Source organism: Sceloporus undulatus, chromosome 2, assembly GCF_019175285.1.
Source record: "Sceloporus undulatus isolate JIND9_A2432 ecotype Alabama chromosome 2, SceUnd_v1.1, whole genome shotgun sequence".
Classification (NCBI taxonomy): Eukaryota; Metazoa; Chordata; class Lepidosauria; order Squamata; family Phrynosomatidae; genus Sceloporus; species Sceloporus undulatus.
Window position 1 is genome coordinate 225,187,589 of NC_056523.1, and position 27,223 is coordinate 225,214,811.

Here is a 27,223-nt window from a genome sequence, read left to right on the forward strand (position 1 = left end):
GAGTGAGGGATGCAACTTTCAAACGGCAGAGGGCAACAGAGTTCTTCAATTAACCAATATCAATTATCTCAGGGCAGTATGTGTTGGGAAATGTGAAGAGGAAAATAGAAGAGGCAGCAGGAGAGAAAAACAGCTGAAGAGAGAAGGAATAAAAGGTAAACCTCTCTCAAAAAATGGATCAGGTATTTCTGAATATTAGGACATGGGTAAAATGTTATGGGGCCAGTCTTTCATTTGCACTGGGAAAGAAGATTATGCTTTCCCGGATATGATTGTGTTATTTGGGGTGGGGTGGAAGCATTTGTCACATTTGTGCCATGGTTTGTTGCAGCAGGTATCTTTGGCAAGTTAGTCTTCCTAGCTTTGGGCCCAAACAGACAGGCCAAAATAAAGCTGCTTCAAGTCACTGTGGAGGTATGCTGTTTAAATGACACATGCATCTTAAGAGGCTAGAAGCTGTGCCAAAGCTGCGCTCCAGTCCTTAGGACTGGAGTGTGGCTTTAGCGTGGCATCCAGCCTCATAGGGTGCATGCATCATTTAAACAACATACCTCCCCAGTGACTCAAAGCAGCTTTATTTTAGCTTGTCTGTTCGGGCCTTCAGTGACCACCTTCAGACTAAAGAAATCCCTGCTACTTTGTGGACATGTGGACATTTGGTTACCGAACACTGTTTCAGAATTTGTGTTCCTTACTGCTAGAGTACTGAACTTACTACTTTACCTCTCTGTGACCTGGGATTTAGTGCCATTTTCCTACCTACTAACCAGGTCTATTTCAGAGGAAGAAGAAAGAAGCAAACCACTCAGCAGTGTCTTGTGTTTGTCTAAATCTGATGCTTTAGCACTCTGGCTTGGAGGAAGAAGTTGAGATGGAGTTTTTACAGATGTGGTAAGCTATCGAATGCCGTAATGAAGCATGCACTGAATGAGATAAGATAGGGAGGTTCTCATGTGGGACTCTGGTCAGCTACTTTTCCTGGAGGGCTACTTCAATGGTGGGGTTTGCAGGCAAGCATCCATCCCTTCTTTTACCAATCTCTTGCTCCTATGCCCATTTTTTTTTTTACCAACAACAATCCTCTTTTGCCTCTGGGTAACTACATGGTTAGATACATCTTGCAGAGATTTGCAGCTGGCTAGGGACCTCAGACATTCATCTCAGACATGGAAAATTTCCTCTGTTCCCTCAGTTCCGCAGTGTTCAGAAACAAATTTACTTGTGCTCATCCTGAATCACTAGAGGACTCTGGTCTGTAGGGCTACAGTTTAAGGATGAGAAACCAAGCTGTGATGTAGGCTCTTCTAGCCCTTCGTGCACAGATGGGACCTGAGTGTGAAAGTGGCAGACAACTCATTTTCTTCTTTCTCTTCTAGCAGCTTCATCTCATGGTTCCTCCTGGCTTGCACAGAGGCATCCATGTATGGAGAGATCCTCTCTCCAAACTATCCTCAGGCTTATCCCAACGACGCTCTAAAATCCTGGGAAATAAGCGTTCCTCCAGGGTATGGCATCCGCCTTTACTTCACCCACTTGGACATAGAACCATCTCAGAACTGCGAGTATGATTTTGTGAAGGTAAAGGGCCATGCCATTTTACTGTGGGGACAGGGACGTAGCTAGGATTTTAGGAAGGGGGGGGTCCAGACTAAGTGCCACCATTATAATGGGGCTTGAGTGCAGCGGCACAGCAGCACACACCATTCATTTTTCTAATGGAAGGGGGGGTCCGGACCCCAAGAACCCCCCCCTGGCTACGTCCCTGGTGGGGAGGGACCAGAAGAAGGGCAACTGAGCAAGGAGAATATTTTCTGGATAAAGATGCACCAGCGAAGCTGGACAATCATGATGTTTAGCAGTACAACAGACAAGTTATGTGATGCCGGTTGCAAATTGTACTCCATTGGTTACATTCAGAGGTCTAAACACAGCTGGCAGGTTTGCTTGTTTTTTAAAGAGAGTTTAATGTTATTGTTCATGGACTATGTACTTGTTTCTTTTGTTTCACTTTCATCTTGGTGATGCTTGTGCCATGGATAATAGAATTCTTCTTCTTCTTTTTTTAAGTTTAGCTGTAACTCTTCATCCTGACTCTCAGTGTAAATATGCCCCTCATTATAAATGAAAAGTGCCAAGCACTTGACATTTCCAGGATGTGCCCGTTGTTAAGCTGATACTATTTAGTGTGTTTAAATGACTTCAGATATATTAGGCTTCTACTTGTAATCAATTAATATGTTTCATTGCCGTATGCATTCCCATATCTTTACGTCAAGAATTTGGCCCTGACTTTTTTAGAAATAATTCAGGCTCCTTTCAGGATGTTCAGCCCCTATGAATAATATTATCTCCTTTACTTTTTGGAGAGACAAGGAAGAACATGCTTTCTTTAGTACATATCTCATTAAATTGCTTACTATGAAATAACAGAATAATCCTATAAGGTTTACACAGCATGTCCCACTTTGCTTGATGGGACTCTTTCCTAGAGTCCCCATGTGTCAAGGCAGTGAACAACAACAGATTAACAAATACACATTAGTTAAAAACACACATCAGTTTAAAAGGACTTATGAGGCATGTACATATTAAAACAGTGGATCTAGATTGAGTTATATGTATTGTGGGCCTGAGTAATCATGATTCATTTAAATCCATGGATTTCAATGAGCCTGCTCAAAGTGTGACTAAATTTGGATCTAACCTAATGCATAGGGATGTACATTGTACCAGTAATGACACATTTCAGGTACAGAGATCAAAGTAACTATCTGTCTGCTCCTTTCAGGTTGTGTCTGGTAACCAAGTAGAAGGTCAACTTTGCGGTCGGAAGACAAGACGCCATCCTGGTTCTTATATTCTGGAGGAATTTTATGTCCCCTACAATACCTTGACTGTCACCTTTCAGTCTGACTTTTCCAATGAAGAGAGATTCACTGGGTTTGCTGCTTATTATACTGCAGTGGGTAAGCCCTTTGCTGTTCTTCATTCATTTTGCAGATAAAAGTTTTCTTCCAGCAGTGCCTTGAGACACAAAGGCTTCAGGGACACCATTTCAGGTTTCAACGATCAAGGAAGCAAGAGTCTCTGTAGGGTTCAAAGGTCCATTCAAGATTACACTGCAGACAAGGTCAGCCTATTAAGAGCAGTTACAGTTAATTTTTAATACCCCTGAACTGTAGTAAAGTTATTGTCACAGGTCAAACCATTACCCCCACACATATATTCACTCCTCCTGCGGCAAGGCATATATCTCATTTGCCTATGTAACTTTTCCTTCCAATATTTACCCAACTGCTAGGACCAAGAGGTGGCCAGAAATAGTGCTCCTGAGGATTTGCCACAACTGGTCTGAAATGTTCCTTGAATGACAACGGCACTGACAATGACAGTGTTCCTTTAATGTTCCTGCATGACAGTGGTTAAATCTCTGTTGTTCACACATTTCTCAAATGCACCTGATTAAGTTTAGGTGGAGCTGCCGAAAAACTACTTAAAGTGGGATAATTGATATCACAGTTTTCCCTGAGTTTTTAAAAAACATCCACATCAGTGAATAACCAATGTGAATAGACCCAAATAGACCCAGGATAAAATGATGCATGCCTTGAACATGTTCCAAATGCATTCACATTGTCGACTCCTTCTTTATTCAAATGCTTGCACATGTGAGTAATCGAACTTGCAGAGATGTGCATCAATGTGGAGCCATAGTGTGAATAACAAACCCGGAATGCATGAGTGAGATGGTTCACACTGTCACACTAAAAACAGTAGCATCTGAATAGACCCCTCAGATAACAAAGGAAAAGCAGGAGCATATCTAAGGCTCTTAAGGCATAAGATCTGATAGGAATCTGACATCTTCCATTTTCAAGAAGTACTGCAAGGTACTTTTTCCTCTCAGTGTATGTCTGTCTCTCTATCTGATCTGTCCATTTTTTTCTCTCTCTCTTTCTTTCTCTCTCATTCTTTCCCCTGCTCCCAATATTCACACTGGGAAAAGTGAAGGAAGCATAATGTGATGCTCCCATCACCATCACACTAGTGTGCTTAGATTATCAGATGACATCGTGCGTCATCCTTAATCCCTCCTTACCGCATGAATAAAGAGGAATTCTATGACTGCTTTTTATTTGTGGGACTTTATTCAAAAAAGTAGCCATAGAATTCCTTTTTATTCATGTGATAACAACTGGATTGTGGCGATATTGTGCAATGTCATCTGATAATCTTGGCACAATAGTGATGGGAACATCCTGGTATGCTCCCATCACTCCTTAGTGTGATAATCTCCTTAGTGTCCAGAGTGCATTAGGCAATAGCTGCATTTTCAGTTTGGTCATCTTCTCCCACAATCCCCTCCAGTTGCTATTTTGTCATAAACAAAAAGGAGATGGGCAAAAGAACTGATCGGGCCAACACTACAATGTGGAGGTGTGCCCCTTAATGCGGGTACTGTTTGATTCTTCTCAAGCACCCTGAATGTCAGGAGCCTATATAGGGTCAATGTGTCTTTATGTACTTGGGATCAGGGTCTTGGCACATAGAAGACAGAATGTATAAGCTTATTTGAAATGGCACAGCTCACTTAAAGTGAAGTGCCAGAGAGTGGCAACAAAGTAGGGCTAACTAAGTTTTTTCCACAAATGAAGTATCTGTCCTCTCATTGCCAGAATGGAGGGAGGCTTCTTTTCCAGCATCTCTGTTATTTATTTCCCACTCTTCATTTCTTGCAGATGTGAATGAGTGCACAGATTTTGTAGAAGAACCTTGCAGTCATTATTGCAATAACTACATTGGTGGCTACTTTTGCTCTTGCCCAGCTGAGTATTTCTTGCATGAGGATCAAAAGACATGCGGAGGTAGGAGACTAATCTATATTGCCTCAACAAGAGCAATCCTTATGTTAATTGCTAATGCCTTAGCTGGAAAGAATTTCAGCAGTCTACTTTGAAAATATGAAAATCCTTAGAAGCAGACAAATTGGAGACAGATGCACGCCATTCATTGTATCTAATGGAAGGAGGGGTCTGGACCCCACAGACCCCACCCCTTGGCTATGTCCCTGCATAATGATAAACAAACTAGAGATTTAGGGTGCAAATGCATGGACAGGGTATGACAGGACAACCCTGTTGTATTCTGCCTGCAGATTTGGCTCATTGCCACCCCTGGCCTGGCGACGGGCAGATATTCAGATACTCATCTGCTGCCACACCATGGAGCTGACACTGACAATTTGCCCATGGCCACCGCTGCTGTTCTACTGTGCAGGATCCCGCCAGAGCACCAAAAGACAGAAATGGGGTGCCTGGCTTCACTCACTTGGTCAGCACCACCTTCCCACCTCACAGACCATGTCTGGGACCTGCACAAAGAACAGTGGAGACAGCGGCATGTGGCCATCTGCTCTATCTTTGAAACTGCCCTAAGGGCCGGTTGGGCTGGGGCCAGGCCAGATCTGCAAGATGGCATCCTATCTACCTGTTCCTGGCCCAAGGCTATTGCCCCATGCATACAGATCCAGAGACTTCTACTTCTGTTGACAAAAGGAGACAGTGAAACCAATTGAATGGCATGCCTCAGCACACTTGCTCACTCCTAAAGAATGTTAGTTTAGAATTTTTTGGGGGGTTTTTTTGCATCTGAATTCGCCCAATGTGTCATATGGGCATCTTTCAGGCATGTTTTAGTTGTGCATTTCTACATGGCAGAAGGGGGTTGGATTTGGTGGCCCTTGAGGTCTCTTCCAGCTTTAAGAATCTGGGATTCTGCGGTAGAATCAACGGAGATGATATGCGACCTGAGAAAAGACTGTTCATTGTTAGATCTAAGTCCTTGAATTTTAGGAATGTGGGAATAAATTAATAGAAAGTCACAGGCACACACATTGCAGATGAAGTTATGGAACTTCAGAAGTGATTCTGATGTGCCCAGTGAAAACAACAATTCAAATAGGCTTATGCAAATTGATACTGATGGATTTAAATGTTGGTTTTCATGATCAAACATTTTCAATTAAAGATATAAAAATTAAACATAGGAAATGTTATTTCTTTGTAAAAACCACAAACCACACTGAAGGAAAAAGCAACAACATCATTTTGAATGTTCAGATGGCAGGAAAGGGATGAACAGTTCAGCACTTATTATTTGCTGTGATGTTTTGCATACACAAACACACACACACAGAGTATCATTAATGAAATGGCTATTTGATTTTACACAAGGCCCCAAAGATGCTGCCTTTAAAGTCTAAGCAGCATCTTTTCCAAGGAAACATCATCTGCTAATTTTGTTTCTGATATTGTGACCATTCCTCTTCACTAAACTCTAGTGAACTGCACTGGGAACATGTTTACTGAACTATCTGGCGAAATCACCAGCCCCAACTACCCTGACTTATATCCGGAGAATTCGCAGTGTGATTACCGTGTGTCTTTGGAGCCAGGATATCGGGTTGTCCTGACCATTGGAAAGAAGGACTTTGATGTGGAGCCAGCTGGTCTGGAAGGAAACTGTCATGATGCCTTAAGGGTAGGTTATGGCAGAGAGAGATAAAGAGGATGTCTTGAAGTCTGAATCTTCCTGTATTTGTTCTTTTTTAAAAAAAGCAGTTTGTATTTATATTGAAAAGGGATCTCAGTTACATACAATAATGTTCTAGTATAACAAAAACAGGAAAACTAAAACACAAAACGAGGAAAAATAGTCACATCAGTTTTAAATTTCTATAAAAGCAGATCAAATGTTCAAATACAGGTCCATGTGTAAATTTGGTCTATACATCATTCTTTCAGTTGCAAGTGTTGTTAGACCTTCTATCCATTGGATAACAGGTGGAAGAAAACATACCTTTCTGGTAATGAAGTATCAATCTTTTAGCAGTCCAAAGGGCATGAAATATCCACTTCCATTGACCGTTGGTTAATTTCCAAGAAGCGGGTAAATTGTCCAAAAGAGCATGCATGTCCCTGAATAACAAGAAACTTTCCAAAACCAAATTTATTTATGTGATTACTTCCTTCCAAAATGTAGCTACTATGGGACAACTCCAAAATATATGTCAAGGAAGCATAAGCAGTATTACACCTTTAACAATTTGCTGATTAAATTTGTTGATTTAATAAGACATGTGAAAGCACTTTGCATGTCTTATTAAACTTTGCATGTCATATTTATTTACTGATAACTATATACACATAGGGATGCAGTAGCCTAGTGGTTAAGATGTTTTATATATATATATATAACGTCTTATATAAGTGGTGTGTGTGTGCGTGCGTGTGTGTGTGTATATATATATATATATATATATGTGGAAATAATTGTTTTGGATACTGGGATACTCAATTAATATCTCTAATATTAAGGGAAACTTGGATGCCCTTAAAGCTGCAGGGCCAAATCTGGATAGTAACAAATGTGTGTAGTGTAGATATTGCCAGTTAGCTGACAGAGGTAGTTCAAACTGCTTTTGTAGAGTACAAAAACTCATCATCACCAGCCCCAACTACCCTGTATCTGATTTAAGTTAACAATCCCACTGTTGGCCTATACCTTCCATAAAAATGATTACTTACCAATTTTCCAATCTGGAGTCCCTCCTAAAATCAATTTGGCATGAGTATATGAGTCAAATTGCAACCAGTGTACTGCCAATTTGAATACAGGTGCCAAAAATGAATATTCCAAGGTGGACCATGGTGGATAACTTACTTTACGTGGATCTGTCCAAAAATGAATACGAGATAACATATATAGAAACATAGAATAAAAGCATAGAATCACAGAGCTGGAATAGACCTCAAGGGCCATAAAGTGCAACCTCTTTCTGCCATTCAGGAAGACATAATCAAAGCACTCCTGACAGATGGCCATCATGCCTCTGTTTAAAGACCTCCAAAGAAGAAGACTTCATCACACTCTCAAGGGTCGTCGAACAGCTCTCACCATCAGGTAGTTCTTCCTAATACTGAAAAGTAATCTCTTTTCCTGTAGTTTGCATCCATTGGTCCTATTCTTTAAAGCGGCAGAAAACAAGCTTGCTTCATCCTCAGTATGACACCCCTTCAAATATTTAAACTCCCTAAGTCTCTTCTCATAGGGCTTTATGGTTTCCAGGCCATTCACCATTTTGGTCACCCTTCTCTGGACACGCTCCAACTTGTCAACCTCCTTTTTGCCCAATTGTATATAAGATCTGGAAGGCTGAAGCTTCTCTCTTTGACTGGAATATGCTTCTTCCAGGAGGAGATACCTCCCCCACCACCGCACACACACCAGAACCCCTAAACACTGAATTTAATTTTTGAAAATATTTGCAAGACATAGGTAAAGGAATTCCACAAATAACATAAACAATTCTAGGTATAACATTTATTTTAATCATGTTCACTGTACCCCTCATTTTTAAGGCTCTAAATCTTTTATCAGTTTACTTCTATTAAGATTAATAGTCTCAAGAAATAATTATACTCAGTTAAGTAGTTTGAGTGATTGACTACAACTCTGGAGACCAGGGGCTGGATTTCTAGCTTGGCCATGAAACCCAGTGGGTGATCTTGAGCAAGTCACATTTTCTCAGACTTAGGAGAAGGCAATGGCAAACCTCCTTTGAATAAATCTTGCCAAGAAAAGCCATGCATAGGTTCACCTTAAGGTTTCCATAAGTCAGAAATGACTTAGAAACACACAACAATAACACCAAGTAATAGAATTTGGACAATATTGAAACTGCCATGCTTTAAATAAACTACAGTACAGTCTATTTTGTCTCAGGCGCAGTACAGACCGCCGAAAAACAGCGGCCTGCCGGCGCCTGTTTTTCCTCTGGAGAGAAGCTGCAACCACCAAACTGCACTGATTCTCTCAGGCGGAAAAAGAACCCGAGAAAAGCGGGTTCTTTTTAAGCCACAGGGGTGGCATAACCACTGGTGCACTCATTATGTAAGCGCCATGTGGCAACATGCAGATGCCACACAGCGCTTACATAACAATGGCGGTGCCTGTGTACACAGGGCACCTCCACTGTTATGCCGTCCCTACGTACTAGGGTTAGGGACCATGTGGTTGCCACACAGTCCCTAACCCTAGTATCAGGCCTGGTATGCCGCTTATTGGCTGTATGTACCGGGCCTCCCACTGCCAAATTATAGTATTAACCAACTCCATCAAAACAGGGTTCAACTGCTGGAGCTTTGAAATGAACAATAAAAGATCATCTGTGATTGTGAAGAGTGTTTTTGAATTCTAAACCAATATGTTGAAACCCATTGATACCAGGATTCTGTCTAATAAAACATGCTAAGGATTCCAAGCACAAGTAGGAAAAGAGATTCTACCTAGATATTAGGAAGACATTCTTGACAGTAAAAGCTGCTTGACAGTAAAAGATGCTGCCTCAGACAGTGGTTGAGTCTGCCTTCTTTGGAGGTTTTTAAACAGAGGTAGAATGGCTATCTGCCAGAAATACTTCAATCGCGTATTCCTGTATCTCACAGTGTCGTTGGACTGGATGGCCTTGTGGTTTCTTCCAACTCTCTGATTCTATAATTCTAGGCAAACAAAAATTTACATTCCTAGCCCACATATAATTGCTCAAATAAATATGCTTCAAGCTTGCAGTGTTCTTTCCAAGAAATGCCAATCTCAGAGGTGATTGTTAAGTATTTAGCACATTCTTAAACTTTATTTCATTAACCATTTAAAATAATTTCAACAATAGATTTATAGTGGGGTTTATTTTCTTTGCATCCATGTAGAATTACCCTCAAGTGTATTGTTTCACTATCAAAGTTCTTCTCTTCCTAACGTACTCCAGATTTTGAACATTTTCCCCATGATTTCCACTGTTACATCTTTTGTTTTCCTCTACAGTATATTAGTTCAATATTCTTATTGGTTATTTTTACAGATCTTGGCAGGAGATGAACATTTTGGCCCCTACTGTGGCAATATATTCACCGGGCCTCCAGAAATCAAGACTAGAAGCAATATTGTTGACATCTTCTTTCAAACAGATCATGCAATGCAAGGCAAAGGCTGGAAACTGCGCTACTTTGGGGATCGTGAGTAGAAATCCTATAAGGAAAACATGTAGGATAGTGAAGTGAGCATTTTGTGAATGTGAAAGGGGCTGTTAGTGAAAAGAGCAAGTATCAAAGGTGAAACATGAGTTAACTGTCTAGTACAAAAGATGGTGCAGTTGTTGCTGGTATGAACTGCTGCAGAATACAGTTTATGTTGCTATTCACACTGACAAATTTTGAATAGATATTGTGGGGTTTGGAGGCTAGACACCTTGTTTGTTGCTAGAAAAGGTATTTTTGTGTGGGTTGCTAGTGCGGATAATGGACATTATCTGACTACCTGTGTGAATGTTACATACATATATCAGTCATCTATCCCTCCACTATGAATGGCAGAGGGATCAAGGAAGTAAATAGGAAAGAGAGCACCTTCAAAATTTGTGTCAGCTTGCTGAAAACCTTTTCTTTGTTCAAAGCAATGCCCTGTGCGAAGACTGTTATTCCAAATTCTTTTCTGGATCCCGTAAGAGACCGCTATGTCTTTAAGGATTCTGTAATGGTATCTTGTGCAGAAGGCTATGAGGTTGTGATGGTAAGTCCATACCCATCAAGTGAAGTCATTCCTAAATATTTCTGAGAATCTTATTGGCAGTTGGGCATGGCTCTAATGCATCAAGGGTCCAAAGGGAACTGCAGAAATCATCCAATTTGAGATCACTTTAACTGCCCTGGCTCAGTGCTAGGGAATCCTGGGATTTGTAGTTTTGTGAGACATTTAGCTGCCTGTCTCAGAGAGCCCTGGTGCCACAATAAACTACAGTTCCCAGGATTCCCTAGCAATGATCCAGGGCAATTAAAGCAGTCTCAAACTGGATGGTTTCTGCAGTGTGTTCTGAACCAAGGATGCAGATGTGCAGAGCAGTCCTTCCCAGCCATGCTGTACCATGGGACTGATGCTGAGAGGATTCCTTCTGCATCAGTCTAGATTACCGCACTACACTCTTATAGTGCTGCTGTTCCACTTTAACTGCTCTGGCTGCCTCTTGTTGCATCCTGGGATTTGCAGTTGAGGGAAAGGTATTTAGAATTCTCAGCCAGAGAGCTCTTAGGCCTCACTGAACTACAAACCCCAGAATGCAACAGGAGGCAGAATGGGCAGTAAAAGTGAAATAGTAGTGCTATAAGAGTGTAGTGCAGTAATGTGGTTCATCAGGAGCTGAGACCAGGCAGGAGAGTGGCCTGGCCAAAACCCTGTTGGCAGACAACCCAGCTGCCCAGTCTTTCAGCCAGATGGAAACAGACTGTGGATGTCTAGTAGATTGTTTCACAGAATGAGAATCAAGTGGAGTCCCCCAGTAATATGTTATCTGGACTGATAGTCTTCATACATGATGAGACTTTCACCTGTCTTCCCAGGCAATATGGGTTATGGACTAGCTATTTCAGTTTGTTAGGATGACTGTAGTTTTCCTCTTTCTGGGTAGGAGCAACTATGCCTGCTCTATCAGACTCCAGATGTAAACTTCCCATCCCTCCATGCAGAGCTTGACAGTTGGCTTTGTAATGTTGGTGGAACATTTATAACTGAAAATGTTAGACACTTTGCCTGATTCCTGACAGTTGCTTATCTGTTCTGCTGTTTGCCTTCCCAGTTTCTGCAGCAGGTCATCTTTATGAGATTAATGGAATAGTCAACACAGTGGAATCATCTTGTTGAGTGCCTGACAGCAAAAATAAGGAGGATTAGAGTCCTCTGCTTACAAGGAACTCAGAATCTAGATATCACTAGTGAAGGAAAGTAAAACAGTTGAAGGAAGTAGAAAGCCAAGCAAGAGAAAAGACAGGAACAGGGTTGGCAAGGGGAAAAAGAAACAAACGTGGGAAAGTGCAGCTGTTCTGATGGATGGGGATGAAATACTAAGAACTGTAATTAGTTCAGAGCTTCCTGTCTTCATCCAACATCTATAAGAACTGTATAAAATGTGGGAGATCACCTCAGTGCAACTAGGGAAGGAGAAAGGAGGGGATGTACTTATGATTTATTTCTCTGGTGAATTAAATTGAGTGTCTCTGAATTCTTTTCCTTCAGCCACAAGGCAGCCTTACATCCTTTCACTCAAGGTGTCAAAGCAATGGCCAGTGGAGCAACTCTGACCGCAGATGTGTCCGTAAGTGCTGCTTCCTGTAGTGGTGGATTGTGCTCCATCTGTGATTACTGGGACACTTTCAGGTAGTCCTGAGAATGCTATAACAGAGAAAATACATGTGATGGCACGGCCCCTGATGCCTACTGGTGCTGATAGGCCAGAGGGTGGGTTTATTCAAAGTGAAAGTGGAAGGTCACCAGACGTGGAGCCAAGCACATCATATTAGCTAGACAGCTTCCTCTTTTGCAAAGCCTACGTACATCTTTTATACCTCCCAGTAGTTAGCAATGGTTTTGAGGTTAAGGGGGTGGTTCCTCATCTGTCCAGTCAATAGGACCACACTTTTTAGAGAGACAGGGAAGTTACTTCATTATCACTGCATGCTGAAGAGGCAAGCAACTTTTTAAGCATACATTTAGACTGAAAAGCACTTTGCTTCTTCAGTAATCAGATGCAGTAGGAACTTCAAGGCAGCTTCCAGCTAAATGTAGAGTTCTTCTCATACTGTTGGTCTGCAACCACAGAGAATGAGTGTTCTCCTTTATGATGCCTGTAGACCAAGAAAATATCCCACAAAGCTCAGGCCAGCTAGAATGCTGCTGTTTGGTACAACCTAGCAGTTAGAAGGCATGCAAATGCAAATAGATAAATATGTACCACTTTGGTGGGAAGGTAAACAGCATTCTGTGCAATCATGCTGGCCACATGATCACAGAGTAGTCTCAGACAATGCTGGCTCTTTGGCTTAGTAACGGAGATGAGCACCACCCCCTATGGTCAGATATGACCTGACAAACTTGTCAATGGGGAATACCTTTACCTTTACCTTTAGACTTAGAGTATGTCAGCATGGGCCATGTAAACAGTTTCTCCCCACTCTCACGGTGCCCTGTCTTCATGATGCAAGGCCAAACCTCGATTCCAGAGCAGACTGTCTTCACCATATGAGGGCAGTTCCACACTGAATCCACTCCATCTCTGCCTTAAAGCAGATTAAAAAGACTTACTTTTTGCTTTGGACTAACTTGGGGCACTCTGGAGTGACGCTGGGAGTCTGTTTACACACAGGTCTCACTGTGCCACTGCTGAAGCAAATGTCCCCTGAGGTGCCCAGTCATGAGATTACTCTGGGTGCCTCATTTGTGCCTGTGGTGGCAGTGATGGGTAACAGTGGGAATGTTTGTGTAGACAGCCATCATGTGTCACTCCATAGTACAAAGATAATGGGGGGAATGTGGGGCAGCCCAAGTACTCTGGCCAGTGTAGATGAGCCCCTGGTCCTAGAAGGGGGTGTAACGATGGGCTGGAATATTGTGTCAATGATGCAGTATACAGGAAGAAGAAACAGAAGTGCCTTGGCCAGCCCTAGTTGAGTATAGGTTGAGTAGTTGGCAGCTGAGGGTGCTACTTTAACTCCCATCTTTTCTTCTTTGTCCTTGCAGCTGTAAATTGTGGCATTCCTGATCCTATTGAAAACGGGGCAGTCATTTACCTGTCAGGATTTGAAGAGACTCATTACCAAGCCACTGTCCGCTATGATTGCAATGAACCCTATTATACACCAAAGCGCAATGGAAAAGGTGTGTCCCGTCCCTCTCAACGCCTCTTATGGTGACTTTCAGGGAAAGAATTAGGGTTGGGCATGTTGTGATGGGGTCTGTTAAAGAGAGCTTTATTTGTACATCATTCTAATATCCTTGTGAAACTTGTAGGAAAGATTTCATTCATGTTGCTTCCATTACAGACAAGAAATCAGTGGGTTTATTTACAAAGAAAATGACATATTCAGCATTCATTAAAGGCAGGGGCATTACTCATCCATGTTATACAATCCTGAGCATGCACTCTTGCATAAGAATAAAGGAGATATTTTAATGGGTCAAATCAAATCCAGACTCTAAAGAAAAATCAGAAATCATTGCTTTATTTCTTTATTTCCAAAGGAGTTTATCGGTGTTCAGCCAGTGGGAAATGGGTAGATGAAGAAGAGAAAACAGAACTTCCAGTTTGTGTCCCAGGTACAATGCCTACTTTTTCATCTCTCTGTCTCTTTAAATGTTGATATCACAGTCAAATGGGTACTAGAAAATACAAATCACTTTTCATGACCTTTCTTGAGTTCATAAAAGGTTCTACCTGTATTGAAAGTTCTCATTTTCTCTGCAGCACAGATATGTAAATTGCTTCAACAATTCAAAGTGGTTTAAAGCTGATGCCAGTGATTTGCAAATCTTTGTATTTTATTTGCTTAACTATTTTGGACTCAATACACTAAAGCCTCAAACTTAGGGTGTGTGTGTCTGTGCCAATATGCCTTCTTTCAGGAGTCTTCTCAAGTTTGGCTTACTGCCCTAGTTCCTCAAATGGGTCAAAGAGTACATTTTCTCTGCCACTACAGGTACATAAACTGCCTGAACAATAAACTGCCAAACAAAAAGTTTAAATGTGAAGTTGAAGGCTGTCATGGCCAGCATCCATAGTTTTTTGTGGGTTTTTCAGGCTATGTGGTGATGTTCTAGAACAGTTTCTTCCTGACGTTTTGCCAGCATCTGTGGGTGGCATCTTCAGAGCAGCCACAGATGCTGGTGAAACCTCAGGAACAACCCCCCCCCCCCCAAAAAAAAGATGAAAGTTGGTGCTCCCTTGAGGGCAACCTTATAGTTTGGCTTTGAAGTGTTACGGGAAGAGAGTACTGAACCAAAGAAGAGGGGAAACAAAGGAGAAGAGGCCCAGAGCAGTGCAAATATCCTGGTGTCTGATGACTTTGCCCCTTGCCTTTTTCTGATCAGATAGGAAACAGAGGGCAACAGTATAAATAATAATGCAGGAACTCACAATCAAAGCACCCCTGAGAGATGGCTATTCCCAGCCTTGTTGTTAAAAACCTCCAAAGAAGGAGACTCTGCTACTATCTGAGGGAGTGTCTTCCACTGCTGAACAGCTCTTACTGTCCTCCTAATGTTGAGGTACAATCTCTTTTCCTGTAGCTGGCATCCATTGTTCCATGTCCTGTTCTCTGGAGCATCAGAAAACAAGCTTACTCCATCCTCAATATGACACTCCTTTGAATACTTAAACAGGGCTATCGTGTCACCTCTTAACCTTCTCTTCTCCAGGCTAAACATACTCAGCTCCCTAAGTCTCTCCGAATAGAGCTTTATGGTTTCCAGATTTAATTCGGTTTCCAGTTTAGTCAATTTTAAAACTCATGGGAGAAATGCCCCATTTATCATCTTGAAACCTGGCACTCCATCAGGAAAAGAGATTCCTGACAGTAAGAGTTGTTTGACAGTAAAAGACACTGATTGGTGAAGTCTCCTTCTTTGGATGTTTTTAGTCAGAAGCTGGAAGGCCATCTGTCAAGAGTGCTTTGATTGTGTCTTCCTGCATGGCAGAATGAGGTTGGACTGGAGGGCCCTTGTGGTCTCTTCTAACGCTATGATTTTAGGATTTTATTTAAAAACTATTTATTATGTTTTGTTTCATTGTTGCACTATAGCATCCCTATATCTTGTGCCTTCCAGAAGTGTTGGAATACACATTGGCCATGCTGGCAGGGGCTGATGGGAGTTGTACAGTTGACCCTCCATATCCATGGATTTTTTTTTAATCCACGGAGTCAACCATCTATGGCTTGAAAATAATTTATACCTATTTAAATTCCAAAAAGCAAGCTATGTTTTTGCCATTTTTTATAAGGGTCACCATTTTACTATGGCCTGTTACAGACTGCCAAAATAAAACTGCTTTGGGTCTCTTTGGAGGTATGCTGTTTAAATGATGCATGCATCCTAAGAATCCGGAAGCTGCACCAAAGCTGCACTCCAGTGCTTAGGAATGGAGTGTGGCTTTGGCGCGACCTCCGGACTCTTAGGACCCATGCATCATTTAAACACCATACCTCCAAAGAGACTCGAAGCAGCTTTATTTTGGCAATCTGTAACAGGCCATAATATGTCATTGTATTTAATGGGACTTGAGCATCCATGCATTTTGGTATCCACAGGTAGGATGGGTTGCTTCCTGGAACCAAACATCAGCAGATACCAAAGGCCCACTGTAATTTGATACATCTCGAGGGGCCTGAGGTTGTGGAATGTATCTACACTGCAATAAAGAGATAGGATCTTAAGGCAGTGAAATACTCAATTTTTAATAGCATGCAGTCTATTTAACCATGTGCCATAAACAGACATCAGTCAAAGAGAGTGTTGTGGAAAGCATGTGTGTTCACACACACTGGCTTCAAGACATTGTTCACTCTGAAACACTGCACTAAATTGGACCCCTGCTATGACACTATTACAGAGCACTCTCTCTTTGCTTTTTCTACATATAATTATTTAAATATCAATATAAATTGTCAGATCTTGTCTTCCTACATCTTGCAAGCTCTTTTTTTTCTTATTTTCTTCTTCTAGTCTGTGGAGTTCCCCATACATCTATTGAAGAAACAGGGAGGATTTTTGGAGGTACATTTGCTAAAGAAGGAAACTTCCCTTGGCAGATCTATTTTGAAAATCCCCGAGGTGGTGGCGCTCTAATTTCAGACCGATGGATACTTACAGCAGCCCATGTGCTGGATGGACATCCAAACCCAACTGTCTATGCTGGTCTGCTCCTAGTTGGCCCCAATGCCATGAATGAAGCTAGCCCACTCGATGTGGCTGAGCCAATCATCCATCCCAAGTGGGCAAAAAGTACAGCAGAATACCAGACTAACTTTGATAATGACATTGCTTTGTTGAGACTGAAGAAACCTGTGACACTAGGGCCCACCATTTCCCCAATCTGCCTTCCTGGTACATCTTCTGAATATGATCCGCAAATTGGGACCACGGGATTTGTAGCTGGCTGGGGCAGCACGGAAACTCGGAAATCATCACTGAAACTCAGGGCAGCCAAGATCCCAGTGCATGATATGGATATGTGCCGGAGAGTGAAGCCAGATCCTCCTGCAGATGCATTGACCTATGTCTTCACAGAAAATATGATTTGCGCTGGGGATGGCCGAAGGGACAGCTGTCATGGGGACAGCGGTGGGGCATATGCTATCCAAGATCCTCATAATGAGACACGCTACTATGTTGCTGGCTTAGTTTCTTGGGGCCCAAAGTGTGGCACTTATGGTCTTTACACTAAGGTGGCAAACTATGTGGATTGGATTGCAGGAGTCATGAGCCAGTACAGAGAACCAGAAGACTAGTTGCATCTACATCATGGTCACTGCTTGTCTCCCCAGGCACCCACTGACTATATTAATTTGTTCATTTCTAAGTGCTAGCACATGAAAGGGATATTTGGAGCTAAGGTTTATATGACTACAATCTGCTTTACATTGCCTGTTTTCTTCTTCTGAAAAGCAAAATAGCCGCAGCTCTGAATGCTTTGTTATGTATGACTGGTAGATGATGCTAATTCCTGTTAACAGGAATTCAATGCAGTTTCTCCTATAGTTTGAACCAGCTGGGGAAGGTACAGTCTTGGTGTGCAACTAATCATTCATTTTAGCAGTCCTTGTGCAGGAAAATCATCTCTGACATATTGGATAGTCCACTGTGTAAGTTAGTGTTTTGTGGGTGAATTTGGAAATGCCATTTGCCATTCCTTTGAGCACCAAAATCAAAGACTGATGCTGTGTGCCCCACCTGGGTGGTGACACTTATGTTATACTACTATTCCCCCAAGATATTTGGGTTTCTTGCAGAAAATCAGTTGCTTTGCCTTTTTGAGCCTTACAGAAGCATTTGTACAGAACCACAAGAGTGACTTCTTTGTTGCTACAACTTCACTAGTCCCAACGCTGCAACGGAAGGAGCCACCTTCACTTGTTTTAGTAGTGATAGCAGTTCAGCAACCTGTTCATCTGTTATAAAACATTAAACAAGAGCTGTGCACTCTAGTGTCGGAAAAGGCAGGAGCGGGTATTCTTCTAAAACATTAGTGTCTAACCTTTCTTTTAATTAGGAGGAAGGGGTGATAAGAGAATCTGGCAGCACCTTTAAGACTAACTGGTTTTTATTTTAGTTTGAGCCTTTGTGAATATAAAACCACTTCCTTGGAGGCAGTACAGAGTGATATTAAAGTATGTTCATACAGTTGTGGGAGTGGGATTGAATGTAATAGGATCCAGAAAGGTGCAAATCATGTTCTTGCCCTACATTTTCAAAGGGCTGGGTGATGTGATACAAGACTTTCAGATCTGTAAAGTGGTCAGTTTTGATGTGTGAAAGCAATACATCAATTTACCAAAAAGTGAGTTTCCCTAGATTCAAAGCTCTCTCTGGGAAGATTCCTTTTATAATATGTGCAGTAGTGAGGACACTTGTATGAGAATGTATGTAGTTCCCCATGAAACCAGTGTCTAATCATACCTCTGCTAATGGTTTGGAATTTGTGAATATGTGTCCTAGTCCAACACTCAGACCACTATGACTCTTCTTGTATATGGTTTACCAAACCTAAAAGAAACTATGTTTTAAAAGACTTCTAGGAATTAAAAAAGCATGGTAGGAGAAGCTGTTTTTCATCACAAGCATTATCCAACTGAAACACACACCAAATGCATCCCACTCTGTTACAGAAGGTTGTGAGGTTTGCTTTTCCTGAAGTGAGATTTTAGGTTTGCATGGATGCCTCCTGAACTTTCAGAGGAGCCTTGATATCCTTGTTTATGCTACTGAAGTGCAGGTGGTTTTTGTGGGGGATCATATTTGTGTCCAACAGGAAAACAAAAGCATTTCATTCTCTCCGAAGATGAAAACATTAACATACATTTGAAATAAGCCCTTGCCACAGCCAGAGAATCTGCCTAGCTTCACTTGCATGTTTGGAAGCTGTTCTGATTTTATAGTGTAAAACAATATTTTAAATAATAAATCATTATTCCTTGTAATACATATTCTGTCTGATTGTATTTAAAAAGCACCAAATGCAGACCCACAAATTCTGTCTTGTTCTTATCTGAAAGATAGATCGGAGGGGGCCTTTGCTGTTTTGTTGTTCATTGATCTACAACTGGGAAAGGGCACTCCCAGTTGTCAAACACTGACATTTTGTGCAGTTTCACTCAGCATCCACAAAGTCACAAGTGTGCAAAAGCCAAATATTTACCCATTCCAGAATAGAGCTCAATGCACTCTGGACTCCCTCCACCCTCCCATCCTGCAGTTTTACATGGGCAGCTTTTATCTATGTCATGCTGAAACCCTGGTCTGTTAGGAGCTTGCAGTATTCTGGAATAGCATCTTCCTTATTCCAGCATCTCACAGTCCAGATTAGGCAAGGACCCTCAATGTAACTTCTCTCTTCTAGTTAAATAGTTGCACCCACAGAAGTTGTCATTCTCATAATATTAAAATGTGAAGCATTCTGTAGTTTTAAATGAGGACTGGACAGATTTTGGAGAAAAAGGAATGTCAGACAAGGAAGTCTATCGCACGGGCCCTAAAAAAGGTCCCGTTGCATCCTAAAACGTGTGCGCGCAGGGTATAGTTGCCATAATTGTCCACTGTTACCAGGGACAAAATGTATGACAAATTCGAGACCAAACTGTAGGACAAACTGCAGGACAAACTCAGCCCAAAATGTAGGACATTTAAGGTCCTCCATTTTTCTTAAATGTCCTATATTTTGGGCTGAGTTTTGTCCTGCAGTTTCCTACAGTTTGGTCTCGATTTGTTCCACATTTTGTCCCTGGTAGTAGTGGACAATTATGGGGCGCGCATGGAATGGGATGAGGCTAAGGATGGCATTTTACAGCACGCTGGATGCCGCTGCTGCCGCTGGACATTCCATTGCGTCCTCCCTCTGTTCCAGAGGCGCCATTTCTGAGAACGCTTTAGAACAGTTTCTCAGAAATGGTGCCTCTGGAACGGAGGGAGGCCACAATTGGAACGGCCGGCACGCAGTGGCGGTGTTCCAGCGTGCAGTAAAATGCCGTCCTTAGCCCCATCCCATTCTGTGTGCACCACCGTTTTAGGATGCAATGGGCCCGTTTCAGGGCCCATGCGATAAAACTCTAAGGAATCTGGAGACTGCCTCTACCTGGATTCAGGCTACTACAGCAGTTGAATAGTTATTAAGGGAGGCTTGTGAAAAGGAAAATTGATAAGCAGGTTGACAGTTAAAAGACAGTTGTAACCCATTGGAAGTAGGATGGACATAAAGTGAAATGGAGAGATTGCATTTTATACCGGTAATGAGTGTGGAGAAATAATAAGGATCAGCAAGGAAATGACATTTCAAAACAGGAGAGTAGCTGTTTTGCAGCTGAAGCACAACTTGGAAGATTACTTTTAAATGTATTTTATGAAAGACTAATCTTGGCATCTAAGCAGGGTCATCTATGGTTAGTACTTGGATGGGAGACCAGGTGCTGTAGAGTATATTTTGGAGGAAGGAACTGGCAAAGCCACCTGAGTATTCCTTGACTAGGAAAACCCTATGAAATTCAGGGAGTTGCCATACGTGCACATGCCATTTGAAGGTGTATGTTCACGCGCGCATACACACACACACACACACACACACACACTTCAAGCCCTCATTAGGTAATTACCCATACCCTTCAAGTATCCTGATTTTGCAGGGAAAGTCCCTATTGATCCTCTGTCATCCAACTTTTTCACTGCTTTTGAAATGTCCCATAGCTTTAAGTTAGAGAATGAAGACGTTGATATACTCAAAGATTTCCTACTCCTGGGTTCAGTCCTGCATCAAAATGGAGACTGCAGTCAAGAAATCAGAAGAAGACCAGGACATGGAAGGGCAGCTAGGAAGAAACTAGATTAAGATCCTCATGTGTAAATCCTTAGGATTGGATTGTAGTTTTGCCGTGGCTTACGGACTCTTGGGATGCATGTGTCATTTAAACAGCATACCTCCAAAGTGACCCGAAGCAGCTTTATTTTGGCCTGTCTGTATGGGGCCTATGTTCATTTAGCACAGCTACAGCACTACACAGGACCTGTGCCCCAAATGAGGTAGGATTCTAGTACCTGGATAAAAGTAAGGTGTGAATGCATGCAGGCAAACTCTTACTACTCTGTGAGCGAACAATGTGTGAGCAAACATTTACTGTGAAATCAGCCACCATGGGAAAATATAATGATAGCTTCATTGTTGTGTTAGATCTGAGACTGGATGATTCAGTTAGCAGGTAATTAATATACATGAACCACCATCTAATTATTTATAAACCAGCCACATCTTATTGTAACCTAGGCAACAAATTTGAGCTGTAAAACGATTTTATCTAGCTATCAGAAATCCTCCCAAATTTTAATCTATGTTTAGCAAAATCTATTTATGTGAAGAGAAGAGGATTTCCAACGCTATACACTAAAACATATTTTGTGCTTTCAAGTATAGTAAACAGCTCAGGCCACAGCAAGTAGATAAGTTCTCAAAGGCCTCATTCCCACTGGGCTATAAAGTGAATCAAGAATCAGATTATAGGGACATCATTCCCATTTGAATTAACGTTTGATCCTACTTTGATCGATTTCTCCAGTGAAAACCCGACTCAGTGGTGGATAACCCTGGGTTTTCCTAACTGCGCTTTTCCTACTGTGTTCAAGCTTGCTTTTCTTATAATATGTTCTGCATACAAGTTGAACAGATAGGATGAAAGGATACAGCCATTCTGTTTCTCCATGTTCTGTTCTGACAGTAGCCTCTTGTTCTGAGTACAGATTCCTGATCAGGGCTATCAGATGTATTGGCACTCCCATGTCTTTAAGGGCATTCCATTGTCTTTCTATGCAGTCAAAGGCTTTGCTATACTCTATAAAGCACATGCTGATTTTCTTTTGGAATTCCTTGGTGAGCTCCATTAGCCATCACATGTTTGCAATGTGGTCCCTAGTGCCTCTTCCTTTCCTGAACCCTGCTTGAACCTCTGGGATTTCTCTCTTCAGGTATGGTTGGAATCTATGGCCCGTTACAGACTGCCGGTTGCAGCGCGGGGAAGCCGCTGCAGCCAAACCGCGCAACTCCCCCACGCTGTAAAAAAGGAGCGCGAAAATCGCGCTCCTTCCAGCAACCCGGAAGAGATGTCACAAGTGCCAAAGCACGCACTCACGACATCTCTTCCGGGTTTAGACGTCCGGACGCTGTGCGTCCGTTACGTCAAAATGGCCATGCCCGTCTGTATAGGGCGCCGCCATCTTGCCGTATGGAAAACACGCGAGGGGCAAGGCGCGTGCGGAAGCGCCACCCCTCGCGCGTATTCCTGGCATAACGACGGCGCCACTTAGGCCCGTCTGTAAGGCGCCTATGTTGCAGAATGTTGAGCATGATTTTGCTTGCATGGGAGATCAGTGCTATGGTCCTATAGTTGCTGCAGTCTCTTGTGTCTCCCTTTTTTGTATACTTTTGTTATATACATTGTTTGTTACCCTTTTAAACAAATATAGATAAAACTTATTTATAGTGCCCTTTGTTTTTTGGTCTTTTCAAATTCATGTTTCAACACTAAAAACACAAAAGGAGCCATCAGCCTCACCCTCTACCCCTACATCAATTGGTAACTAGAATGCAACATTTGTACTCCAACAGCTTTATTTTAGAGCCCATGAATTTAGATTATACATCAATCTATTCCTCTGAAGAATGGGATTGACCCCAAGAAAAATACAAATGACCATTCCTGCTGTGAACCATTCCTCCCACCTTCATGGACAACTTGCTCAGTTGTCCCATTAACTACAAGCCAATAACATTCTTCTTGTGAGCAGTGGCACTGGATTGTTCTAATATGTTTTTTATCTACCCATTTCTAAAGCAAATAGTAGAGAAATTGTTTTGGAGATTATTACATGACTATAGTTTATTTTTGGTTTAACTTTTGGTTTATTTTTGGAGTATGTTACATGTTTGGTTTATTTGATATATCAGTCAACTGAAGCTTTGAATGAATAAGAAAGGGAGCTTTGATAGAGAAGGTTGTGGGTTAATGCCTTATTTGTTTATTCAGAGTGGGGTGGGGGTGTACCTTGGTTTTGGTAACATAATGAAAAAGAGCACATTAAAGATGTCATTTCTTTCCAAAATAAAAAAGAGTGGATGGTATCATTCATTAGAATCATAGACTCATAGAGTTGGAAGAGACCGCAAGGGCCATCCAGTCCAACCCCCTGCCATGCAGGAAATCTAAATCAAATCACAATTTCGTCAATGGCTCCCTCTGCACATCAGTAGACAGCTTGCATGGAATCCCAGTCCTTCCCCACGATGCCCTTAACCCAGTCCAGATAGTTGATGACTTTAGTGTAAAACCCATACCCTTTTCCACACCCAATGCCCCAAGACACAATGCCTGTGGCTACCCAACGTTGAGTTACAGGGTCACGGACAGTCAAGGCCCCCCCACTGTCACCTTGACAGGTATCTTTCCCTTCATTAGGAGAACCTGCACAAAACATGTTGGCCGTGAAGACAGGGTCCCTTCTGTTAATCTTCTTCCCTTGCAGCCAGTCCTGACACATCACCTGGCTGGCTACTGGGATTGGTGCGTATTTCAGTTTATTAGCAAGGATATTCTTCTCCACTCCAAAGCCACTAGCATAACCCATCCACCCTGGAACGTAAAAAGAGCTGTTCCCTGGGTCTGGGAGACAAACAGGAAGTACATCTGGGCCAAGAGTCACTGGGTCCCGCAGCTCAATGAGTGCAATATCCCCATCAAAATTATGCTCATCATTGGGATTATAGTCTGGATGCACAAACAACCTGCGGACTGGCCGATTGCCAAGTTTGAAGAGTTCAGTCACCACTGTGTGGCCCAGGAAGATTTCGGCCTTCTCAGCCACCTGTTCAAGAGTCTGGGTCTCCTCGGATTCACTCTGGCCTTTTGGGAAGACAGTGTGGGCAGCTGTTAGGATCCACCGGTCTCCCAGCAATGCGCCACCTGCACGCCCAGAGATGATCGTCATGGCTTGCCATGGGAAACTGCCAGGTGGGGCATCTTTGCCACCAATAATCCGTTGAATTTCTAAGATGGGGCTGTCCGGCAATCCACACACTGTGAAGAAAACCAAAGGTTAGAAAGGTGGCTGCATTCTATCTCTCTGGCTTCAGGCTCTGAAAAATTTCCATATTTTATACGCTTGCTCTTTCCCTCTTTCATGCTCTGCTCTGTTTTGCTTTTTGTCTTCACCAGTGCATCTAGCCCAATACTGATCAAAGTTTCTGTCAATACCTCAGATTTTTATTGCCGACTCACACAACCAGAGGAGGACACTGCAGATACTTCGGTAGGTAGAACTACAGAGCACTCAGAGTATTCAGAAGATCAAGTCCCTTCCCGCTGACCATTCATCCTCCATGGTTTGTGCATTAAGTAGTTTCAGTCACCTTATACAACACTTTAGAGTAGCTATTGTGCAAGTGAAGTAAAATTCCACTTCTGGTCCCAAACATATACTTTATTTTCATATTTGTGTCTGCATTGCTTCCAAAGAACTCGTGGTGGTGCACATAGGGTGAATCTATCTTGTCCACACAACACCATTGTGTAGGGTGTGAAACTGAGAAATATTCGCTTGCCCAGGGCCACCCTCATAGGGGCCCAATCTACCCCCTCACCATTGACCACAAACACTGCTGATAATAAAAATGTTAAAAGTGAACAAGTGGACCAGTCTACAGCAACCCACTTTCTCCAACCCAGGGGGACCTAGTCTACCCTGACCTAAGTGAGCCCAACTGAGTAGATTGGGCTAGCTCCTCACAGCTGAACTTGTGGCTAGGAACCTCATTCTGGCTCAAGCCTTTGGTTATGAGCCGCTTGACTTCTTGAGAGGGGGTTGACTGGGGAGGGTCAAGAAGGAGGAAGAAAAAATAAATAAATGTTTCTTTCTCCTTCTCCTAAGGGACACCACTGCTTCCCAACACAGTCATGAGAACAATGGTGTGGGGATAGATCAGACACATTTAGGTCTGGGACCTCCTGGGTCAGAGGGAAAGAGTTGATGTAGACCAAAATGACTGTCTTTCGCCCTTGTCCCTTCCCATCCCAGTTGTGAATGAGCAAGGAAGGTTTGTTAGGCCCAGCCACCCTGCATACACTGAATGTCAAAAATAAAATAGCGACAATGAGCTTGCCAGATGAAAGATGCCATTCTGTATCCTGCACCCCAACTACACTCCCCCCCCATGCCACAGTGATCCAGCAGAACAAATACTACAAAAAACAGGAAAAACTGTTTTATTTTCCCTAGAAAATAAAGAGGGTTTTAAAAATCAGTTTAAAACCGTCAGGCATCGAAAAGAAGTTCTTTCACTTTGAATCCAGAGGAATGTCATGTGTTCCTACATGTTTGGCATCGAGATAAATACAAATTACTTTACAGGTGTGGATTTACCATTGGTCTTTTTTCTGTTCTAGTTTAGGGGCTAAGCAGACTGCCGCTTTGGAGCATTGTCCTGCTGCTTGTTTCCTCACTGGATTGGGGCCCCAAGTACATGCTGCTGCTCTGACTCATCAGTCTGCTGGCTCTAAAAAGAATGGCAAAATGCCACTCCTTTTAGTGCTGGCAAAAAGGTGTTTTTGCGGTGGTGGCAGCAGCTTTTTGGCTCTCCTTTGGCACAGTGCATTTAAATGCTGCTCTAAAAGAGTGCTGTGAAGTCCTCCACTGTGCTGTCAGATGCACGACGTGACACCAACGTCAGGGCAGTATTAGGGCATGAGGACGCCGCCGCCCACACCCCCACTCTGCCCCAAGGCTGCCATTAAATGTTGGTCTGTTTACTCCCTTAGCTAAGTCTAGCACCCTTAAGAGAGCTTTCCTATCTCTAAAGTTTAATTTCCTGTAATCTGCTGTGCTGCTTACCAATAGTAACTAGCTGCTGCATGTATGCACTCTCTATACTTTCAGTTTTATGACAATGTGGAGAGAAAAATTATGGAACCCCACTTACCTGGCAGGCAAGCTGGAATCTCCTCCTCACCATTTTGATCCTTCCAAGATCCCTGAGGAGAACAGGTATATGTATCTAAGGGAAGAAACAAGAAGAATGGGAGCAAACTACACTGAAACAGCCACCCAATTGGGAATGTACTGGTTAAAGAATTGCCAGGGAAGGGGAGCTCCCTTCAGGGTATTTCCATAATATAGCAATGGGGTGCGATGGAAGTGCCATAGTTTTGATGTGCCAGGACTTACCACTCCCAGTATTGGTGACCAGGTGGTAATAGGGTTCATTGCAGCGGTACCTGACAACTGACTGATAGTTGTTATTTTTTTTCTGAGACACATAATCAAAGTCCCCATTCTTCAGAATTCGAGGTGTGTCACAGTTCACAACTACAAGACAAAACAAATTACAGGGGGTGAAAAGGGAGGCAAGTATTTCTTTCTGGAATTCTTGAGAGATCAGGTATTATCATAGTCCAATTCATGAAACTATTGTACTGCCAAATCCTGCCGGGATAGATGTAGGTTGTAACCACAACAGACGGATCTTATTGGACAGCCCCATGCCTGGGCAGTAAGCAGCCTGTATCAAATACGGGCTTCTCCTTCAGCTTTTAAAGCTGTTCTGTTGCCCCATGATATTTTCCCCCCATGTTTTCCCACGATTTTCTTCATGATATGGTCAGCTATGCTTGGGTTCCACTAAAAGCAAAAGTAGAGAGCAGCTGGCTACTCACTTTCACACCGTGGCATAGGGCGATGCCAGGTCCCATCATCTTGGCAAACAGAGGTGAAGGATGCCAGTTTCTCATCTGCCTGCTCAAGACAAAGGAACAGTCAGTCAGCCAAGCCCATGTCCCTGAGCTCAGTACCTGGGACCTTTCCCCCTCTTATCTCCAAAGGCCACATGAAACATAATAATATGTGCTACAGAAGAAGTTGGATGTGTTTTTTTTTTTTTAATAGCAGGTGTGCAGGACAATGGGAGGGCACATAATTTAAAACATAGCTGCAGCATAGCATAAGGGGAAGCCCCAGGGAGAGTTTTCTATTTCTGGATTTTCTCTTTCTGGGCTGGATGTTGAACAGGCTCTACACCAGAAGTGAGCCATTGTCTGGGGCT

At 42.6% G+C, this 27,223-nt stretch overlaps 2 protein-coding genes across 4 annotated transcripts in view; one reads left to right on the forward strand and one right to left on the reverse strand.

The window, feature by feature from the left end:
• C1S (complement C1s) lies at positions 1-19,080 on the forward strand. 2 transcript variants are annotated; one of them, XM_042452871.1, is made up of 12 exons: positions 1-155; positions 771-891; positions 1,377-1,578; positions 2,789-2,966; positions 4,740-4,865; positions 6,341-6,540; positions 9,920-10,073; positions 10,511-10,626; positions 12,124-12,202; positions 13,624-13,761; positions 14,125-14,199; positions 16,603-19,080. In XM_042452871.1, exons 2-12 carry the CDS (start codon positions 872-874, stop codon positions 17,385-17,387), a joined length of 2,073 nt encoding a protein of 690 aa, XP_042308805.1. In that variant the 5' UTR covers positions 1-155; positions 771-871; the 3' UTR covers positions 17,388-19,080. The 2 variants fall into 2 exon arrangements, with proteins under 2 accessions (XP_042308805.1, XP_042308806.1); XM_042452872.1 differs by having other exon boundaries at positions 1,380-1,578.
• A 3,935-nt stretch (positions 19,081-23,015) lies between these two features.
• Positions 23,016-27,223, reverse strand: part of C1R (complement C1r) — a 21,999-nt gene continuing 17,791 nt past the window's right edge. For both annotated transcript variants that reach the window (XM_042453552.1, XM_042453553.1), the window contains exons 8-11: positions 26,838-26,916; positions 26,350-26,490; positions 26,105-26,179; positions 23,016-24,206 (exon numbers count right to left, since the gene is read on the reverse strand). In XM_042453552.1, the coding sequence (XP_042309486.1) occupies positions 23,377-24,206; positions 26,105-26,179; positions 26,350-26,490; positions 26,838-26,916 (1,125 nt within the window). In that variant the 3' untranslated portion in view covers positions 23,016-23,376. The remainder of the gene's footprint in view (positions 24,207-26,104; positions 26,180-26,349; positions 26,491-26,837; positions 26,917-27,223) is intronic.